This window comes from Hyperolius riggenbachi, chromosome 12 (genome assembly GCF_040937935.1).
Source record: "Hyperolius riggenbachi isolate aHypRig1 chromosome 12, aHypRig1.pri, whole genome shotgun sequence".
Taxonomy (NCBI): Eukaryota; Metazoa; Chordata; class Amphibia; order Anura; family Hyperoliidae; genus Hyperolius; species Hyperolius riggenbachi.
This window is the reverse complement of record NC_090657.1, coordinates 238851680-238872518: the sequence shown is the minus strand read 5'-3', so window position 1 is coordinate 238872518 and position 20839 is coordinate 238851680. Positions and strand designations below refer to the sequence as shown.

Sequence of the window (20839 nt, the reverse complement as noted above, 5' to 3'; positions counted from 1 at the left end):
CTGCTGCAGGCTTACAGCTTTAGGCCTCAGGGCCTTGCCTGTGTGGGCAGCTGTCCTCCTGTCCTCTGTTTATTTCTCTCTATTCTATACCAGTATTTCTGCTGTCCTTTACTACTGATTGTATTAGTATTGTAGTTATATACTGTAACTGTACTAGGACACTCACTGTCACTGTTCATAGGCTACTAGCTGCTCCTGTGTGTGTGCACTCACTTTCTGTGTACACACTACACACACTCTATTTCCTTCTGATAACTGATTGATTATTGTAATTGATTATTGTAATTAGTTAGTTGTACTTACTGTTACTACTTACTGTACTAGGAGTCTAGGACACTCAGTCACTGTTCATAGGCTACTAGCTCCTGCGTGTGTGCACTCACTGTCTGTGTACACACACTACACACACTCTATTTCCTTCTGATAACTGATTGATTATTGTAATTAGTTAGTTGTACTTACTGTTACTACTTACTGTACTAGGAGTCTAGGACACTCAGTCACTGTTCATAGGCTACTAGCTCCTGCGTGTGTGCACTCACTGTCTGTGTACACACACTACACACACTCTATTTCCTTCTGATAACTGATTGCTTATTGTAATTAGTTAGTTGTACTTACTGTTACTACTTACTCTTACTGTACTAGGAGTCTAGGACACTCAGTCACTGTTCATAGGCTACTAGCTCCTGCGTGTGTGCACTCACTGTCTGTGTACACACACTACACACACTCTATTTCCTTCTGATAACTGATTGATTATTGTAATTAGTTAGTTGTACTTACTGTTACTACTTACTCTTACTGTACTAGGAGTCTAGAACACTCAGTCACTGTTCATAGGCTACTAGCTCCTGCGTGTGTGCACTCACTGTCTGTGTACACACACTACACACAGTCACACACTCTATTTCCTTCTGATAACTGATTGATTATTGTAATTAGTTAGTTGTACTTACTGTTACTACTTACTCTTACTGTACTAGGAGTCTAGGACACTCAGTCACTGTTCATAGGCTACTAGCTCCTGCGTGTGTGCACTCACTGTCTGTGTACACACACTACACACACTCTATTTCCTTCTGATTACTGATTGATTATTGTAATTAGTTAGTTGTACTTACTGACTGTTACTACTTACTTACTTACTGTACTAGGGACACTCACTCAGTCACTGTTCATAGGCTAGCTCCTGCGCGTGTTTGCGCGTGCGTGCACTCACTGTCTGTAGTGTACACACACTAAATTTACTTGTGATTACTACTGATTATTGTAACTGCTAGTTGTACTTCCTGACTGTTACTACTTACTTACTGTACTAGGGACACTCACTCAGTCACCTCACCCACCAACCCACTCCATTAAAGTACCCCACTTTTCACCCGCCCTTTTAAAAAACTTTTGTCTATACGCCCAAAACATCGAAGGAGGTCGTCTGTGTCAGGCAGGTAGAATTGAAGATCGGAAAGTGACCCGGATCCTCTTCTGACCGGCCGCCCATGCAAAAGATGCTGTCCCTCCTGTCCCGTGTGCTGCAGGGCGCGGCCCATAAGCCTGGAACTGCTGTCCGTGTTATGGTGGCATCCCGCAACTATGCTGACTTTGCCACAGAAGCAACATTTGACATTAAAAAATGTGATGTTCACAAGCTGGAAGAGGCCCCGACTACGACAGCTGTTCTGACCAGAGAGCAGGGCCTGCAGTACTACAGGACCATGCAGATCATCCGACGTATGGAGCTCAAATCGGATCAGTTGTACAAGCAGAAGATCTTCCGTGGGTTCTGTCATCTCTATGATGGTCAGGAAGCGTGCTGTGTTGGTCTGGAAGCAGCCATAAACCCCACAGATCATCTGATCACTGCATATCGAGCTCATGGTTACACCTACACCCGGGGGGTGTCTGTGAAGGAAATCCTAGCTGAGCTTACGGGGAGAAAGGGTGGCTGTGCCAAGGGAAAAGGTGGTTCTATGCACATGTATGCCAGTAACTTCTATGGAGGAAACAGCATTGTTGGAGCTCAGGTCCCCCTTGGCGCAGGCATAGCTTTGGCCTGTAAATATTTTGGCAAGGATGAGATTTGTGTGGCCTTATATGGTGATGGAGCTGCTAATCAGGGCCAGATATTTGAGACATACAACATGGCCGCTCTCTGGAAACTGCCTTGCATCTTTCTATGTGAGAACAACCGATACGGCATGGGCACATCTGTGGAGAGAGCTGCAGCCAGCACAGACTACTACAAGCGTGGGGACTACATACCAGGCCTGAGGGTTGATGGCATGGATATTCTGTGTGTCAGAGAAGCTACCAAGTTTGCTGCTGACCACTGCAGATCTGGGAAGGGCCCTATATTGATGGAACTCCAGACTTATCGTTACCATGGACACAGTATGAGTGACCCTGGTGTGAGTTACCGTACAAGAGAAGAAATCCAGGAGGTGAGGAGTAAAAGTGACCCAATCACCCTTCTAAAGGACAGGATGGTAAACAACAACCTCGCCAGTGTGAAGGAGCTGAAGGAAATTGATGTTGAGGTACGAAACAAAACATCGAAGATGTCTGGAAGTGGCAGCCAGCGCGGTTTGGGCAAGGGGAAGGGCAGCAAGGGAATCAGGAGGAGAGGGAGCAGCATTGTGGCAAGCCGCGGCCGCGGGCGCGCCACCATGCACAGTTCCGCAGCAGCAGCAGCAGCGTCAGTGGCTAACATTCCTCCCATAGCCACTGGCCGTAGACGCCTTGGGCGCCGCCCAGCAGGAGCATCTGCAACTCACGCTGCAGAGACACAGCAGCAGCAGCGTGTAGCACCTGCTCCCATTTTCCTCCAGCCGAGTCGGAAACGTCCCATTGAGGAAAAGGATGCAGACACTGTGGTGCAACTCATGACGGAGGATGAGCAGCCCGCCATCAGCTCTGCATCCGAGGCCTCCACCCTCACCACCACCACCACCACCACCACCACCCCTGTTCGTAGCAGCCGCCCAGCAGGGCCTGGGGAGGAGGCCAGTTCACCGTCAGTTGGCGACCTGTCATTCAGCAGTCTTTTGACCCCAGGCATCATGAGTAAATTGTCTGCTGTTGTTGGCGATCTTGAGGAGGAGATGCTGATGGGCACTTTGGGGGATGAGGGATTGGACAGCAAGACTGTGGCGACAGTCAAGCAGCCCATCCATGCATCAGGAGAGGAGTTTGGGGGGTCATCATCCCAGCAGGACATGTTTCAGGAGGGGGAGGAGGATGATGACCCGGTGACAGACAGAGACTGGGTGCCACCACCTCCAGGGGATGTCGTCCTCAGCAGCTCTGAGGAGGATGCGCTTGTGGGCCTTGCAAGGAGGCGCATCATTGCAAGCATTGGCAGCAGTAGGCAGGTCCCACAGCCTGCTGGTGTCTCAGGCTCAGCAGCAGCAGCATCTGCCAGTACCACCACCAGCCGCACCCAAGCCCCCCCCCCCCAACCACCACAGGGAGACAGGCAGCAGCGCTTCCATGCCGTAGGGGGATGTTTCTGTCACCAATATGGCGATATTTCACCATGCCCACTGTGTACAGCAAGTACGCCACTTGCAACCACTGTCAGCGGAAGTTGAGCAGAGGTGCAGACCCCTTAAAGTTCAGCACCAGCTCGCTCATCAACCACCTTGCTGCGAAACATTTCCACCAGCATGAGGAGTTCCAGAGGCTGAAGGCATCTGGTGCTGGCAGTGGCACCACACCCATCACTGCACAGCCTTCAGCAGCAGCAGCAACAGCAGCCACCCGCCCTCCTGCTCCTCCAGCAGCACCAGCAGGAGTGCGGAAACGCACTGCTCCTCCCCCCTCTGCAACTCCTGCCGCCGACACTGAGGCCTGTTCTGGCAGCCAGTCCTCAGTGGCCTCCTCCGCTGTGTCTGCTGATTCCCGTGCCAGCAAAAGGCCACGCCAGAGCCTTTTGAGCAAGTCCTTCCAGGGGGTGGTTAGGGCTCTGCCTCCCAGCAGCCGTCGCGTGCGGCAGCTGAACGGCTTGCTGGCACGGGCCATGTGCTCCCAACTCCTGCCGTACACGCTCGTGCAGGAGGGGAGCGACATTCGTGCGCTGCTTGCTTGCGCAGCCCCAGACTGGCAGCTCCCCAGCAGACACTTTTTCTCTCGCAAGGCCATTCCTGCACTGCACCGCTTTGTGATGGCCAATGTGGAGCGAGGGCTGGAGCACGCGGTTGGTGAAAGGGTCCACGTCACCATGGACTCCTGGAGCAGCCGCTTCGGGACAGGCCGCTACCTGTCCTTCACTGTCCACTGGGTCAGCTTGGTGGAAGGGGGTGAGGATGGGAGAGCAGCAGCGGGCACAGCAGCAGCAGCAACACAGTGGGTGGTGCCACCCCGCAGGGTCAGGGGAACTGCAGCAGGTTCCTCCGATCCTCTGCCATCCTCCGGCACACCTGGCCAAACCCCCCGCCTCAGCAGCAGCGTGAAGGCCCGCCACTGCCAAGCGCTGCTGCACTTGGTCAGCCTTGGTAAGACCAAGCTGAAGGCAAACCCATGTGTTGGCCAAACTCCAGGAGCAGGAGAGGATTTGGCTGACCCCCAGAGGCCTCAGAGTCGGAGAGGTGGTGGCCGACAATGGGGCCAATCTGGTTGCCGCAATAGACAGGGGAAACCTGACCCACATCCCCTGTCTTGCCCACGTGCTGAACCTGGTGGTGCAGAAGTTCTTGCGCACCTACCAGGGGATGGGCGAACTGCTGGAAACGGCAAGGAACGTTGTGCGTCACTTCCGGCGCTCGGCTGCAGCCTGTGCGAGCCTGGAAGACGTGCAAAAGGAGCTGGATCTGCCACGCCATCGGCTGATCCTTGACGTTCCGACTCGCTGGAACTCAACCCTGGCGATGTTGGAGCGTCTGGTTGAACAGAAGCGCGCTGTCAAACAGTACCTTGCCCTGGCCACTGTTTCCGCCGCTCAGAGAAGGGACAAGACCAGCAACATCCCATCCATCGTCCCCGATGATGACTGGAGGCACATGCAGCAGGTGTGCTTAGTGCTGGCTCCCTTTCTGCAGGCCACTAACATGGTGAGCAGGGACCATGCTATGGTCTGCGAGTGGGTGCCCCTGGTTTGCCTGCTGAACAGGGCCCTCGATGCTTTGCTGGAACAGGGAGCGGCAGCCTTGGACCAGCAGGAGTGGCAAGCAGCTGCACAGTCCACCTCTGAGGGGGAGGAGGAGGAGGACTTGGTGGAGGTCCCTGACCTTGCTGCTGATGAGGGGGAGCAGCACAGTGCAGCTGAGTTGGTGCAGGGGTGGAGAGAGGATGAGGCTGACGAGGCAGAGGAGGAGGATGAGGACAGCAGCACTGCCGTCGATGTGCCAGCAGACGTGGCCCGCCTCTTCCCAATGGCAGCGCACATGCTGACGTGCCTGCGCAGAGACCCCAGGGTGATCCAGATGAAGCAGAGGGAGGACATCTGGATCAGCATGATGTTGGACCCACGCCTCAAAGGGAAGTTGAGCCAGTTCCTGCCGCCTGCAGGAGGAGACCCAGCGCAACAAATAAGGAGCTTGCAGCAGGCCCTTGTTGAGCGCTTGGAGGAAGCCTTCCCCCAGCCTTCCACCCCCACTGTCCAGCAGCCAGCACAGAGGCAGCAGCAGGTGCCTGCATCCAGCAGCAAGCGCCCCACAGACCTGCTGTCTCTCAGCCACGAGCTCTACAGGACTGTAGAGGCTCCGGCAGCAGTGACTAGAGAGGAGGTGCATGCAGCAGCATCCTCCACCGGTCACAGCCAGCGCCTGACCCGCATGGTGGCTGACTACATGGGGTCCTACAGCGGGCTTGACAGCGATGCCCCTGTTGATCCCATGGAGTATTGGATCAAGCGCCTGGAGATCTGGAGCGAGCTGGCGCAGTACGCCCTGGAAGTGCTGTCCTGCCCCCCTTCCAGCGTGCTGTCCGAGCGCTGCTTCAGTGCAGCTGGTGGTGTGGTCACCGAGAAACGCTCACGTCTGTCTCACAAGTCTGTGGACAGACTGACGTTTCTCAAGATGAACCAGGCGTGGGTGGAAGGCGAGTTCCTGGCCCCTGTTGTCGGTGAGAGGGGGACATGAACTGGCTAAGAACCATCGTTAATGTGCCTTACCACCCTTTACCACCTCCTGGCTCCTGCTCACTAATAGGGATGCTCATTCAGATTCCGCGGAAATGCAATTTCCGAAATTCCGATCGGAAATTGCAATTCCGCATCGGAATGCGGAAATCGGTAATGTAAGTGCCGTAGGCGGATTTCCGCCGGAAATCACGGAAATTTCCGCCGGAAATCGCGGAAATTCCACCCAACTTTAACATCGATTTTCTCAAAAACTATAAGGTCTTTTTGAAAACTTTTTTTTGCATCTTGTTCACAAGGTTCTGTTTAATAAACGCTGAAAAGTTGGTGTTTCTAGGACTTAAGGGGGCTTTTCTATTAACCGCTAAAGTCGGCTGATTTTTACTGTAATGAAAAATGCAGAAAATATGCATCTGCCTATTTTCTGCATTTTACATTACAGTAAAAATCCGCCGACTTTAGCAGTTAATAGAAAAGCCCCCGTAAGTCCTAGAAACACCAAATTTTCAGGGTTTATTAAACAGAACATTCTGAGCAAGATGCAAAAAAAAGTTTTCAAATAGACCTTATAGTTTTTGAGAAAATCGATGTTAAAGTCGGGTGGAATTTCCGCGATTTCTGGCGGAAATTCCGCCTTGGAATGCGGAAATTGGTAGCGGAAAGCGGAATCGGTAATCGGTACATGACGGAATGCGGAATTACCGCGGAATCGGAATTGGGCATTCCGACCATCCCTACTCACTAAGCCAGCCTGGTTCACTTTGACTATTACGTCGCCTGCAGCCACACATTTTACACCTACAGTGGGCTGCTGTGTACTGCCCTTCTGCTGTCTGTCTGTGTTTCCCAACGCCAGGGTACACAGATTTACCTTCTGCTGCCACTCTGCCACCAGCTATTACGTCAAAAAATAGCTATATCTGTGTAATTGGTTGTAAAACCAAAACTACAAAACCATTACAAAAAAAAAAGGTTTAATTTTTCTGAGGTGCCCGGGTTGAAAACTGTGTTGTCCCAGTTGTGTATTGGACGCGATGTGGGCTGCACGACCGCTGTCTGGGACCTCCTGTTGTGTTCATTTACGGCCTGGTATCACCGCTAGGTACCAGGGCTATTAAGTCACGCTGCCTACCTGCTGCCACACTCACACTACTCCTCCATTCCTCCTGCTGATGCTGCTGTCTGTCTGTGTTTCCCACTGCCAGGGTACACAGAATTAGCTTCTGCTGCCACTCTGCCACCAGCTATTACGTCAAACAATAGCTGCTCACATTACTCCTCCATTCCTCCTGCTGCTGCTGCTGTCTGTCTGTGTTTCCCACTGCCAGGGTACACAGATTTACCTTCTGCTGCCACTCTGCCACCAGCTATTACGTCAAAAAATAGCTATATCTGTGTAATTTGTTGTAAAAACAAAACAAAACCCCCCCCCCCAAAAAAAAGGTTTAATTTTTCTGAGGTGCCCGGGTTGAAAACTGTGTTGTCCCAGTTGTGTATTGGACACAATGTGGGCTGCACGACCGCTGTCTGGGACCTCCTGCCTGCTGTGTTTATTTACAGCCCTGGTATCACCGCTAGGTACCAGGGCTATTATGTCACGCTGCCTGCCTCATTGACTGCCTGCTGCCACACACTCATCCTCCTCCTCCTGCTGCTGAATTTACCTCCTGCTGTCTGTGTGTTTCCACTGCCAGGGAGCACATACAATGGCGCTTCCAACATGCGTGCGCCACCAGCTATTTGTTACGCTCAAAAATAGCTGCATTTCTTTAAAAAAAAAATTTGAAAAGAGAAATAAGTGAAGAAGAAGACGATATAGAAGAAGATGAAGAAGATGAAGAAGAAGAAGATGAAGAAGAAGAAGAAGGAGAAGGAGAAGAAGATGAAGATGAAGAAGAAGAAGATGAAGAAGATGAAGATGAAGAAGATGAAGAAGATGAAGAAGAAGAAGATGAAGAAGAAGAAGATGAAGAAGAAGAAGATGAAGAAGAAGAAGATAAAGATGAAGAAGAAGAAGAAGATGAAGAAGATGAAGATGAAGAAGAAGAAGAAGATGAAGAAGAAGAAGATGAAGAAGAAGAAGATGAAGATGAAGAAGTAGAAGAAGATGAAGAAGATGAAGAAGATGAAGAAGATGAAGAAGAAGATGAAGAAGATGAAGAAGAAGATGAAGAAGATGAAGAAGATGAAGAAGAAGAAGATGAAGATGAAGAAGATGAAGAAGAAGATGAAGAAGATGAAGAAGAAGATGAAGAAGATGAAGAAGATGAAGAAAAAGAAGATGAAGAAGAAGAAGATGATGATGAAGAAGATGAAGAAGATGAAGAAGAAGAAGAAGACAATATAAAAGAAGAAGAAGATATAGAAGAAGATATAGAAGAAGAAGATATAGAAGAAGAAGATATAGAAGAAGAAGAAGAAGAAGATATAGAAGATAAAGAAGAAGAAGAAGAAGTATATACAGTACTGAACAAATTTCTGGACACAACTTCTCTTTTCAACTTTTTTTTTTAAAGGAACATCCCCACATAATCACTTGCTGTTGTTACTTGGAAAAAAAGAGGTTTCTTGCATCATTCACCCTCAAAACAAGTGTTGGAAGCTATTTAAGGCTATTTCGAATAGTCAGCTCGAATAATGAGCTCGAATACCGACTCGAATAGTGAGCTCGAATTCCGAGGTCGAATCGAATAGTAAAAATTATTCGACTCGAATATTCGACTGACCTCGAATAATTTACTATTCGAATTCAACCTAACTCGAATTTTGAAAAGGGGTATTTGAGCACCACTAGCAGGCAGGCAACGTGACATAATAGCCCTGGTACCTAGCGGTAATACCAGGGCGTAAATAAACACAACAGGAGGTCCCAGACAGCGGTCGTGCAGCCCACATTGTGTCCAATGCACAACTGGGACAACACAGTTTTCAACCCGGGCACCTCAGGAAAATTAAACCTTTTTTTTTTTATGGTTTTTTGGTTTTGTTTGTAAAACAAATTACACAAATATATAGCTATTTTTTGAAGTAATAGCTGGTGGCAGAGTGGCAGCAGAAGGTAAATCTGTGTACCCTGACAGTGGGAAACACAGACAGACAGCAGAAGGGCAGTACACAGCAGCCCACTGTAGGTGTAAAATGTGTGGCTGCAGGCGACGTAATAGTCAAAGTGAACCAGGCTGGCTTAGTGAGCAGGAGCCAGGAGGTGGTAAAGGGTGGTAAGGCACATTAACGATGGTTCCGGCAGCCAGTTCATGTCCCCCTCTCGCCGACAACAGGGGCCAGGAACTCGCCTTCCACCCACGCCTGGTTCATCTTGAGAAACGTCAGTCTGTCCACAGACTTGTGAGACAGACGTGAGCGTTTCTCGGTGACCACGCCACCAGCTGCACTGAAGCAGCGCTCGGACAGCACGCTGGAAGGGGGGCAGGACAGCACTTCCAGGGCGTACTGCGCCAGCTCGCTCCAGATCTCCATGCGCTTGACCCAATACTCCATGGGATCAACAGGGGCATCGCTGTCAAGCCCGCTGTATGACCCCATGTAGTCAGCCACCATGCGGGTCAGGCGCTGGCTGTGACCGGAGGAGGATGCTGCTGCATGCATCTCCTCTCTAGTCACTGCTGCCGGAGCCTCTACAGTCCTGTAGAGCTCGTGGCTGAGAGACAGCAGGTCTGTGGGGCGCTTGCTGCTGCTGGATGCAGGCACCTGCTGCTGCCTCTGTGCTGGCTGCTGGACAGTGGGGGTGGAAGGCTGGGGGAAGGCTTCCTCCAAGCGCTCAACAAGGGCCTGCTGCAAGCTCCTTATTTGTTGCGCTGGGTCTCCTCCTGCAGGCGGCAGGAACTGGCTCAACTTCCCCTTGAGGCGTGGGTCCAACATCATGCTGATCCAGATGTCCTCCCTCTGCTTCATCTGGATCACCCTGGGGTCCCTGCGCAGGCACGTCAGCATGTGCGCTGCCATTGGGAAGAGGCGGACCACGTCTGCTGGCACATCGACGTCAGTGCTGTCCTCATCCTCCTCCTCTGCCGCCTCATCCTCTCTCCACCCCCGCACCAACTCAGCTGCGCTGTGCTGATCCCCCTCATCAGCAGCCAGGTCAGGGACCTCCACCAAGTCCTCCTCCTCCTCCCCCTCAGAGGTGGACTGCGCAGCTGGTTGCCGCTCCTGCTGGTCCAAGGCTGCCGCTCCCTGTTCCAGCAAAGCATCGAGGGCCCTGTTCAGCAGAGAAACCAGGGGCACCCACTCGCAGACCATAGCATGGTCCCTGCTCACCATGTTTGTGGCCTGCAGGAAGGGAGCCAGCACTAAGCACACCTGCTGCATGTGCCTCCAGTCATTATCGGGGACGATGGACGGGATGTTGCTGGTCTTGTCCCTTCTCTGAGCTGCGGAAACAGTGGCCAGGGCAAGGTACTGGTTGACAGCGTGCCTCTGTTCAACCAGACGCTCCAACATCGCCAGGGTGGAGTTCCAGCGAGTCGGAACGTCAAGGATCAGCCGATGGCGTGGCAGATCCAGCTCCTTTTGCACGTCTTCCAGGCTCGCACAGGCTGCAGCCGAGCGCCGGAAGTGACGCACAACATTCCTTGCCGTTTCCAGCAGTTCGCCCATCCCCTGGTAGGTGCGCAGGAACTTCTGCACCACCAGGTTCAGCACGTGGGCAAGACAGGGGATGTGGGTCAGGTTTCCCCTGTCTATTGCGGCAACCAGATTGGCCCCATTGTCGGCCACCACCTCTCCGACTCTGAGGCCTCTGGGGGTCAGCCAAATCCTCTCCTGCTCCTGGAGTTTGGCCAACACATGGGTTGCCGTCAGCTTGGTCTTCCCAAGGCTGACCAAGTGCAGCAGCGCTTGGCAGTGGCGGGCCTTCACGCTGCTGCTGAGGCGGGGGGTTTGGCCAGGTGTGCCGGAGGATGGCAGAGGATCGGAGGAACCTGCTGCAGTTCCCCCGACCCTGCGGGGTGGCACCACCCACTGTGTTGCTGCTGCTGCTGTGCCCGCTGCTGCTCTCCCATCCTCACCCCCTTCCACCAAGCTGACCCAGTGGACAGTGAAGGACAGGTAGCGGCCTGTCCCGAAGCGGCTGCTCCAGGAGTCCATGGTGACGTGGACCCTTTCACCAACCGCGTGCTCCAGCCCTCGCTCCACATTGGCCATCACAAAGCGGTGCAGTGCAGGAATGGCCTTGCGGGCGAAGAAGTGTCTGCTGGGGAGCTGCCAGTCTGGGGCTGCGCAAGCAAGCAGCGCACGAATGTCGCTCCCCTCCTGCACGAGCGTGTACGGCAGGAGTTGGGAGCACATGGCCCGTGCCAGCAAGCCGTTCAGCTGCCGCACGCGACGGCTGCTGGGAGGCAGAGCCCTAACCACCCCCTGGAAGGACTCGCTCAAAAGGCTCTGGCGTGGCCTTTTGCTGGCACGGGAATCAGCAGACACAGCAGAGGAGGCCACTGAGGACTGGCTGCCAGAACAGGCCTCAGTGTCGGCGGCAGGAGTTGCAGAGGGGGGAGGAGCAGTGCGTTTCCGCACTCCTGCTGGTGCTGCTGGAGGAGCAGGAGGGCGGGTGGCTGCTGTTGCTGCTGCTGCTGAAGGCTGTGCAGTGATGGGTGTGGTGCCATTGCCAGCACCAGATGCCTTCAGCCTCTGGAACTCCTCATGCTGGTGGAAATGTTTCGCAGCAAGGTGGTTGATGAGCGAGCTGGTGCTGAACTTTAAGGGGTCTGCACCTCTGCTCAACTTCCGCTGACAGTGGTTGCAAGTGGCGTACTTGCTGTACACTGTGGGCATGGTGAAAAAGCGCCAGATTGGTGACAAAAAGAACCCCCTACGGCATGGAACCGCTGCTGCCTGTCTCCCTGTGGTGGTTGGGGGGGGGGGGGGCTTGGGTGCGGCTGGTGGTGGTACTGGCAGATGCTGCTGCTGCTGCTGCTGCTGAGCCTGAGACACCAGCAGGCTGGGGGACCTGCTTACTGCTGCCAATGCTTGCATTGATGCGCCTCCTTGCAAGGCCCACAAGCGCATCCTCCTCCTCCCCCTCAGAGCTGCTGATAAAGACATCCCCTGGAGCTGGTGGCACCCAATCTCTGTCTGTCACCGTGTCATCATCATCCTCCCCCTCCTGAAACATGTCCTGCTGGGATGATGACCCCCCAAACTCCTCTCCTGATGCATGGATGGGCTGCTTGACTGTCGCCACAGTCTTGCTGTCCAATCCCTCATCCCCCAAAGTGCCCATCAGCATCTCCTCCTCCAAATCGCCAACAACAGCAGACAATTGATTCATCATGCCTGGGGTCAAAAGAGTGCTGAGTGACAGGTCGGCGACTGACGGTGAACTGGCCTCCTCCCCAGGCCCTGCTGGGCGGCTGCTGCGAACAGGGGTGGTGGTGGTGAGGGTGGAGGCCTCGGATGCAGAGCTGATGGCGGGCTGCTCATCCTCCGTCATCAGTTGCACCACAGTGTCTGCATCCTTTTCCTCAATGGGACGTTTCCGACCCGGCTGGAGGAAAATCGGAGCAGGTGCTACACGCTGCTGCAGCTGTGTCTCTGCAGCGTGAGTTGCAGATGCTCCTGCTGGGCGGCGCCCAAGGCGTCCACGGCCAGTGGCTATAGGAGGAATGTTAGCCACTGACGCTGCTGCTGCTGTGGAACTGTGCATGGTGGCGTGGCCGCGCCCGCGGCTTGCCACAATGCTGCTCCCTTTCCTCCTGATTCCCTTGCTGCCCTTCCCCTTGCCCAAACCGCGCTGGCTGCCACTTCCAGACATCTTTGATGTTTTGGGCGTAAAGACAAAAGTTTTTTAAAAGGGCGGGTGAAAAGTGGGGTACTTTAATGGAGTGGGTTGGTGGGCGAGGTGACTGAGTGAGTGTCTAGTACAGTAAGTAAGTAGTAACAGAGTCAGTAAGTACAACTAGAAGTTACAATAATCAGTAGTAATAATCACAAGGAAATAGAGTGTGTGTACACAGACAGTGAGTGAGTGCACGCACACGCAGGAGCTAGCCTATGAACAGTGACTGAGTGTCCCTACTAGTACAGTAAGTACAACCAGAAATTACAATAATCAATCAGTAATCAGAAGGAAATAGAGTGTGTGTACAGTACACAGACAGTGAGTGCACGCACACGCAGGAGCTAGTAGCCTATGAACAGTGACAGTGAGTGTCCTAGTACAGTTACAGTATATAACTATTCAGAAGGAAATAGTGTGTGTGTACACTACAGTACACAGACAGTGAGTGCACGCACACGCAGGAGCTAGTAGCCTATGAACAGTGTCAGTGAGTGAGTGTCCTAGTACAGTTACAGTATATAACTATTCAGAAGGAAATAGAGTGTGTGTACACTACAGTACACAGACAGTGAGTGCACGCACACACAGGAGCTAGTAGCCTATGAACAGTGACAGTGAGTGTCCTAGTACAGTTACAGTATATAACTATTCAGAAGGAAATAGAGTGTGTGTACAGTACACAGACAGTGAGTGCACGCACACGCAGGAGCTAGTAGCCTATGAACAGTGACAGTGAGTGTCCTAGTACAGTTACAGTATATAACTATTCAGAAGGAAATAGTGTGTGTGTACACTACAGTACACAGACAGTGAGTGCACGCACACGCAGGAGCTAGTAGCCTATGAACAGTGTCAGTGAGTGAGTGTCCTAGTACAGTTACAGTATATAACTATTCAGAAGGAAATAGAGTGTGTGTACACTACAGTACACAGACAGTGAGTGCACGCACACACAGGAGCTAGTAGCCTATGAACAGTGTCAGTGAGTGAGTGTCCTAGTACAGTTACAGTATATAACTATTCAGAAGGAAATAGAGTGTGTGTACAGTACACAGACAGTGAGTGCACGCACACGCAGGAGCTAGTAGTCTATGAACAGTGACTGAGTGAGTGTCCTAGTACAGTTACAGTATATAACTACAATACAAAATACAATCAATCAGTACTAAAGGACAGCAGAAATACTGGTATAGATGAGAAATAAACAGAGGACAGGAGAGAACAGCTGCCCACACAGGCAAGGCCCTGAGGCCTAAAGCTGTAAGCCTGCAGCAGCTGTCTGAGTCTCTCTCTATGTAACACAAAAGCTACTAACTAAAATACAATGTCTATCTAACTAACAACAATATAGGTGTATATAGGAGGTGTATGTGAGCAAAAACGCTAGGTAAATGACCACAATAAAGCTCTTGCTAAGCCAACGCACAAAGGAGCAAATCTCTCTCTGTGCAAAGTCGGGCAAGGATGGAGAAACGGAACATGGCGGCCGCTATTTATAGGGTAGGGGCTGGCCAGGGTCCCCCTCAGTGATTGGCCGCCGTCAGAGGGCCTGGGAGCCCTCTGATTGGCTCTAAGGACATCAATCTGGGCTATGACGCTATTCGAGCTCGGTATTCGAGCTCGAATAGCGCTGTTAGCTTGAATAGCGCGAATAGTGAATGGGCTATTCGAGTGTACTCGAATAACCCATTCGAATAGCTCCAGCTATTCGGAGCTCGAATACCGAGCTCGAATAGCTGAAAAAGAGCTCGAATATTCGAGCTACTCGAATATTCGAGCTCTGCTGAGCACCACTGGAGTCTAGCAAAAGGAGAAATGGAACTCGAGTAGCAATTTAGGAAAGTCATTTAAAGGGAACCAGAGAGGAAGCTATGTAAAAAATAGAGAAAGCTTTTATACATACTTGGGGCTTCCTCCTGCCCCATAAGCCTGAATCGCCCCCACACCGCCGTCCTCCGCTTCCTCTATCGGCGGTACCGGGTCCCGTCACTTCCGGCGGACGCGGCCAATTTTCCGTATGAACAGGGGCTCCCTCCTTAGCCTTACGCATGGCACGCGTAAGGCTAAGGAGGGAGCCCTTGTGATGCGGAATATTGGTCGCGTCTGCCTGCCGACTGGCGGAAGTAACGGGACCCAGTACCGGCGGACAGAGGAAGCGGAGGACGGCGGTGTGGGAGCGATCCAGGCTTATGGGGCTGGAGGAAGCCCCAGGTATGTATAAAACCTTTCCTCCCAACGTCTCTGGTTCCCTTTAACCTCCTGGGGGTTTCAATTATATCGCCCAGGAGGTGGCGCAGCACTATTTTTTAATTTTTTTTATTTTTAAATCATGTAGCGAGCCCAGGGCTCGCTACATCATAGCCGCTGTGCATCGGCATCCCCCCACCCCCTCCGATCGCCTCCGGCAATCAAAGCAAACAGGAAATCCCGTTCAGAACGGGATTTCCTGTTTGGCTTCCCCCGTCGCCATGGCGACGATCGGGATGATGTCAACGACGTCGTGACGTCAGAGGGAGTCTCGATCCACCCCTCAGCGCTGCCTGGCACTGATTGGCCAGGCTGCGCACGGGGTCTTGGGGGGGGAGCGGCGCAGCGCGGCGGGTAGCGGCGAATCAGCGCGGAGCGGCGGCGATCGGTATATACACGCAGCTAGCAAAGTGCTAGCTGCGTGCAACAAAAAAAAAATTATGCAAATCGGCCCACCAGGGCCTGAGAAATCCTCTGTGGCGGCTTACCCCGAGCTCAGCTCGGGATTAGCCCCCAGAGGGTTAAGGATATACTTTGACACTAATTATATGTACTCTGTTATGTGCTGCAGGAGATGTCAGTGCTATATAAATACATAATAATAATATGGTAGGACATTAGACCATGACTATGGTAGGATTAGAGTGTGAGCTCCTCTGAGGACAGTCAGTGACATGACTATGTACTCTGTAATGTGCTGCAGGAGATGTCAGTGCTATATAAATACATAATAATAATATGGTAGGACATTAGACTATGACTATGGTAGGATTAGATTGTGAGCTCCTCTGAGGACAGTCAGTGACATGACTATGTACTCTGTAATGTGCTGCAGGAGATGTCAGTGCTATATAAATACATAATAATAATATGGTAAGACATTAGACTATGACTATGGTAGGATTAGAGTGTGAGCTCCTAAGAGAACAGTCAGTGACATGACTATGTACTCTGTAATGTGCTGCAGGAGATGTCAGTGCTATATAAATACATAATAATAATATGGTAGGACATTACACTATGACTATGGTAGGATTAGAGTGTGAGCTCCTCTGAGGACAGTCAGTGACATGACTATGTACTCTGTAATGTGCTGCAGAAGATGTCAGTGCTATATAAATACATAATAATAATATGGTAGGACATTAGACTATGACTATGGTAGGATTAGAGTGTGAGCTCCTCTGAGGACAGTCAGTGACATGACTATGTACTCTGTAATGTGCTGCAGAAGATGTCAGTGCTATATAAATACATAATAATAATATGGTAGGACATTAGACTATGACTATGGTAGGATTAGATTGTGAGCTCCTCTGAGGACAGTCAGTGACATGACTATGTACTCTGTAAAGTGCTGCAGGAGATGTCAGTGCTATATAAATACATAATAATAATATGGTAGGACATTAGACTAGGACTATGGTAGGATTAGAGTGTGAGCTGCTCTGAGGACAGTCAGTGACATGACTATGTACTCTGTAATGTGCTGCAGAAGGTGCCAGCGCTATATAAATACATAATAATATGATAGGACATTATACTATGACTATGGTAGGATTAGAGTGTGAGCTGCTCTGAGGACAGTCAGTGACATGACTATGTACTCTGTAATGTGCTGCAGGAGATGTCAGTTCTATATAAATACATAATAATAATATGGTAGGACATTAGACTAGGACTATGGTAGGATTAGATTGTGAGCTCCTCTGAGGACAGTCAGTGACATGACTATGTACTCTGTAATGTGCTGCAGAAGATGTCAGTGCTATATAAACACATAATAATATGGTAGGACATTAGACTATGACTATGGTAGGATTAGAGTGTGAGCTCCTCTGGGGACAGTCAGTGACATGACTATGTACTCTGTAATGTGCTGCAGAAGTTGTCTGTGCTGTATAAATACATAATAATAATATGGTAAGACATTAGACTATGACTATGGTAGGATTAGAGTGTGAGCTCCTCTGAGGACAGTCAGTGACATGACTATGTACTCTGTAATGTGCTGCAGAAGTTGTCTGTGCTGTATAAATACATAATAATAATATGGTAAGACATTAGACTATGACTATGGTAGGATTAGAGTGTGAGCTCCTCTGAGGACAGTCAGTGACATGACTATGTACTCTGTAATGTGCTGCAGAAGATGTCAGTGCTATATAAATACATAATAATAATATGGTAGGACATTACACTATGACTATGGTAGGATTAGAGTGTGAGCTCCTCTGAGGACAGTCAGTGACATGACTATGTACTCTGTAATGTGCTGAGGAAGATATCAGAGTTATATAAATACATAGTACTAATACTATAAATAATCCCTTGCTACTCTCTTGGGGGACATTGGTCTTGTGTCTTTGGAAGTACAATGCAGGCATAAGAACATTCACACACCTGCCTTCTCCTGTCACACCACAAAAATCCTTCACACCGGATATAAAAGCGATATGCGAAAATTAATTACTGCACGCAGGTCACATGACAGGCGAGATAAGGCGTCACCCAGTGAATGGTATCTCATCCACCGCTGTGCCTGGCACCTCCCGAGACAAAAATAGCCCAGCGATAAAACTAAGCCAGTGTCTGCCTGGGACTCATTAATAAACGGTTGCAGAAATCCATAACTAATTAGCTCTCATTTAATTAGAGGCAAGGAACAAAAACGGGCAGCCTGACACGCTCGGATCCTCGTGTAATGGAGGTTGTTTGTACAACGCTTGATAAAGAGGCCTTCAAAGTTTATGTAATAGAAAAGCGTGCTTGACTAATGCGCTGGGCCATTAAAGGCTACGATAGCGGGGACGTGTGACAACCAGCAATGGGGGCAAATTTGTACTTTGTAACTTCTCATTCAGCACTGACCTCTTCAGTCGCCGATAAATGCTGCTATTGAACCTCCCATTGCGTGGTGGCCGAGTGCCCTCTTCTGCTCATAGGCCTAACAAGGTGGTCTCCAGTCTCCACGATGAGAGGCTTCTGGCCCCAGAGCTTGGAGAGTTTTGCCTTTTGGAGAAACCCACTTCTTATACTGAGGCCAAAGCAGGAAAAAAGGATGCAGGAGCTCTCCCGGTAAAAACCGTGCCATAGGTGCCTGTAATAAAAGCTGCATTTTGTAGCTTGACAGGGAAATTTGGGCGTGCAGCCTTACCTTCTTTGATGCAAATCGCGGCTTTAAGAATAGCCGCGATATTGGCCATGAAGGTAAATTTCGGTGCCTGGAGGGGCCCGATTAGCGGCAAGAGGGAAGCATTTCCGCAGACAGGCGCAAGCTAATCAGGCGCCAAAATGTATCTTCATTGCCACATATAGTGGCTTTGCAGAAGGCAAGTTAGCTTTAGAAGGGAGATTCAGGGTTAGCCACCACCAGGGGGTGTTTATGTTTAGGCACCACCAGGAGGGAGTCTTAGGGTTAGGCACCAGCGGGGGGATTTAGGGTTAGGCACCACTGGGGAGGTCTTGGGGTTAGACACCACCGGGGGGTGGGTCTTAGGGTTAGACACCACCAGGGGGTCTCAGGGTTAGACACCACCGGAGGGGTAAGGGTTATGCACCACCACTGGGGAGGTCTTAGGGTTAGACACCACTGGGGAGGTCTCAGGGTTAGGCACCACCAGGGGGGGGTCTTAGGGTTAGGCACCACCAGGGGGTCTTAGTGTTAGACACTACCATGGGGAGGTCTTGGGGTTAGACACCACCGGGCGGGTTAAGGTTAGGCACCACCACTGAGGAGGTCTTAGGGTTAGACACCACTGGGGAGGTCTCAGTGTTAGGCACCACCAGGGGGGGGGGGGGGTCTTAGGGTTAGGCACCACCAGGGGGTCTTAGGGTTAGACACTACCATGGGGAGGTCTTGGGGTTAGACACCACCGGGGGGGGGGGGTTAGGGTTAGGCACCACCACTGGGGAGGTCTTAGGGTTAGACACCACTGGGGAGGTCTCAGGGTTAGGCACCACCATGGGGGGGTCTTAGGGTTAGACACCACCATGGGGAGGTCTTGGGGTTAGACACCACCGAGGGGTTAGGGTTAGGCACCACCATGGGGAGGTCTCAGGGTTAGGCACCACCAGGGGGGTCTTAGGGTTTGGCACCAACAGGGGGTCTTAGGGTTAAACACCACTGGGGAGGTCTCAGGGTTAGGCACCACCAGGGGGGGGGGTCTTAGGGTTAGGCACCAGCAGAAGGTCTTAGGGTTAGACACCACCATGGGGAGGTCTTGGGGTTAGACACCACCATGGGGGTTAGGGTTAGGCACCACCATGGGGAGGTCTCAGGGTTAGGCACCACCAGGGGGTCTTGGGGTTAGGCACCATGGGGGGGGGGGGTCTTTGGGTTAGGCACCACCAGATAAGGGTTTTGTGTGAGAGTAGGGTTAGGTTTAGCCATAGTAAAATACAGATATAACCAATATTTTACTATCAAAACACAGTAGTAGAATATCGCTAAGTTTAGCTATATTTTTCTAGCAGCAATCCCCTGTGCCCTTTTTTCCAGGCACTTTTTTTACTTGTATGCTCCCGAGGCACCGTTTAGGCTCGGTTTATATTAAAACACACAAAAAGAAATTTTTTGGTCTGTTTTGCAGGTTTGGAACCAACAGGAAAACCCAGATGTCTGCAGATGTCACCAATAGGATCCATCCACACATGTCAGATTGCAATAGATTTGCTGGAATTGTAGCGATCAGGGACCTGTGTGACTTTTCTGGACAAGTGGATGCATCTCCCAATGTGTGCTCAGGACCATAAAGGACCATCGGAGGACATCCTGCACTGGCCGCTCTGGAGATCTGGTTCTACTATGAACCAAGCCTTATTCCCGCCCCAACTCTCTTATACAGTCATATCACTTTCATACTTTCCAGGGTTGGGACTGGGAGCTAAAGGGGTGGTCCTGCATGTAGAGGAGCAGCAGTGGAGCATTATACATTATCTGACCTGGAGGGGATATGGGTCCTCTTCCAGGCCCGGATTTACTCTGCAGGAGCCTATAGGCACAGATGTCCTGGCACTCTAGACTCCACCCTCCATGCATGCAGGCCCGGATTTACATCACAGGAGCCTATAGGCACAGATGTCCTGGCACTCTAGACTCCACCCTCCATGCATGCAGGCCCGGGTTTACATCACAGGAGCCTATAGGCACAGATGTCCTGGCACCCTAGACTCCACCCTCCATGCATGCAGGCCCGGATTTACATCACAGGAGCCTATAGGCACAGATGTCCTTGCACCCTAGACTCCGCCCTCCATGCATGCAGGCCAGGATTTACATCACAGGAGCCTATAGGCACAGATGTCCTGGCACCCTAGACTCCGCCCGGATTTACATCACAGGAGCCTATAGGCACAGATGTCCTGGCACTCTAGACTCCGCCCTCCATGCATGCAGACCCGGATTTACACTGCAGGAGCCTATAGGCACAGATGTCCTGGCACCCTAGACTCCACCCTCCATGCATGCAGGCCCGGATTTACATCACAGGAGCCTATAGGCACAGATGTCCTTGCACCCTAGACTCCGCCCTCCATGCATGCAGGCCAGGATTTACATCACAGGAGCCTATAGGCACAGATGTCCTGGCACCCTAGACTCCGCCCTCCATGCATGCAGGCCCGGATTTACATCACAGGAGCCTATAGGCACAGATGTCCTTGCACCCTAGACTCCGCCCTCCAGAAACCCCCAGTGAACTGCACCACAAGTGTGCTGGCTG

The 20839-nt window shown here is 51.2% G+C and overlaps 1 protein-coding gene across 1 annotated transcript; it reads left to right on the top strand.

Annotated features, from left to right (window-relative positions):
- The first annotated feature begins 1433 nt into the window (after positions 1-1433).
- On the top strand, positions 1434-20139 carry LOC137541085 (pyruvate dehydrogenase E1 component subunit alpha, mitochondrial-like). Its single transcript, XM_068262224.1, has 2 exons — positions 1434-2583; positions 19988-20139. The coding sequence occupies exons 1-2, from the start codon at positions 1500-1502 to the stop codon at positions 20137-20139; spliced, it is 1236 nt and encodes a 411-aa protein (XP_068118325.1). The 5' UTR covers positions 1434-1499.
- The last annotated feature ends 700 nt before the right edge of the window (positions 20140-20839 follow it).

Coding starts and splice junctions, on each gene's coding strand:
- LOC137541085 (XM_068262224.1), top strand. CDS start 1,500: ATGCAAAAGATGCTGTCCCTCCTGTCCCGTGTGCTGCAGGGCGCGGCC. Junction 2,584..19,987: donor TGGAAGTGGCAGCCAGCGCG/GTTTGGGCAAGG, acceptor CATACTTTCCAG/GGTTGGGACTGGGAGCTAAA.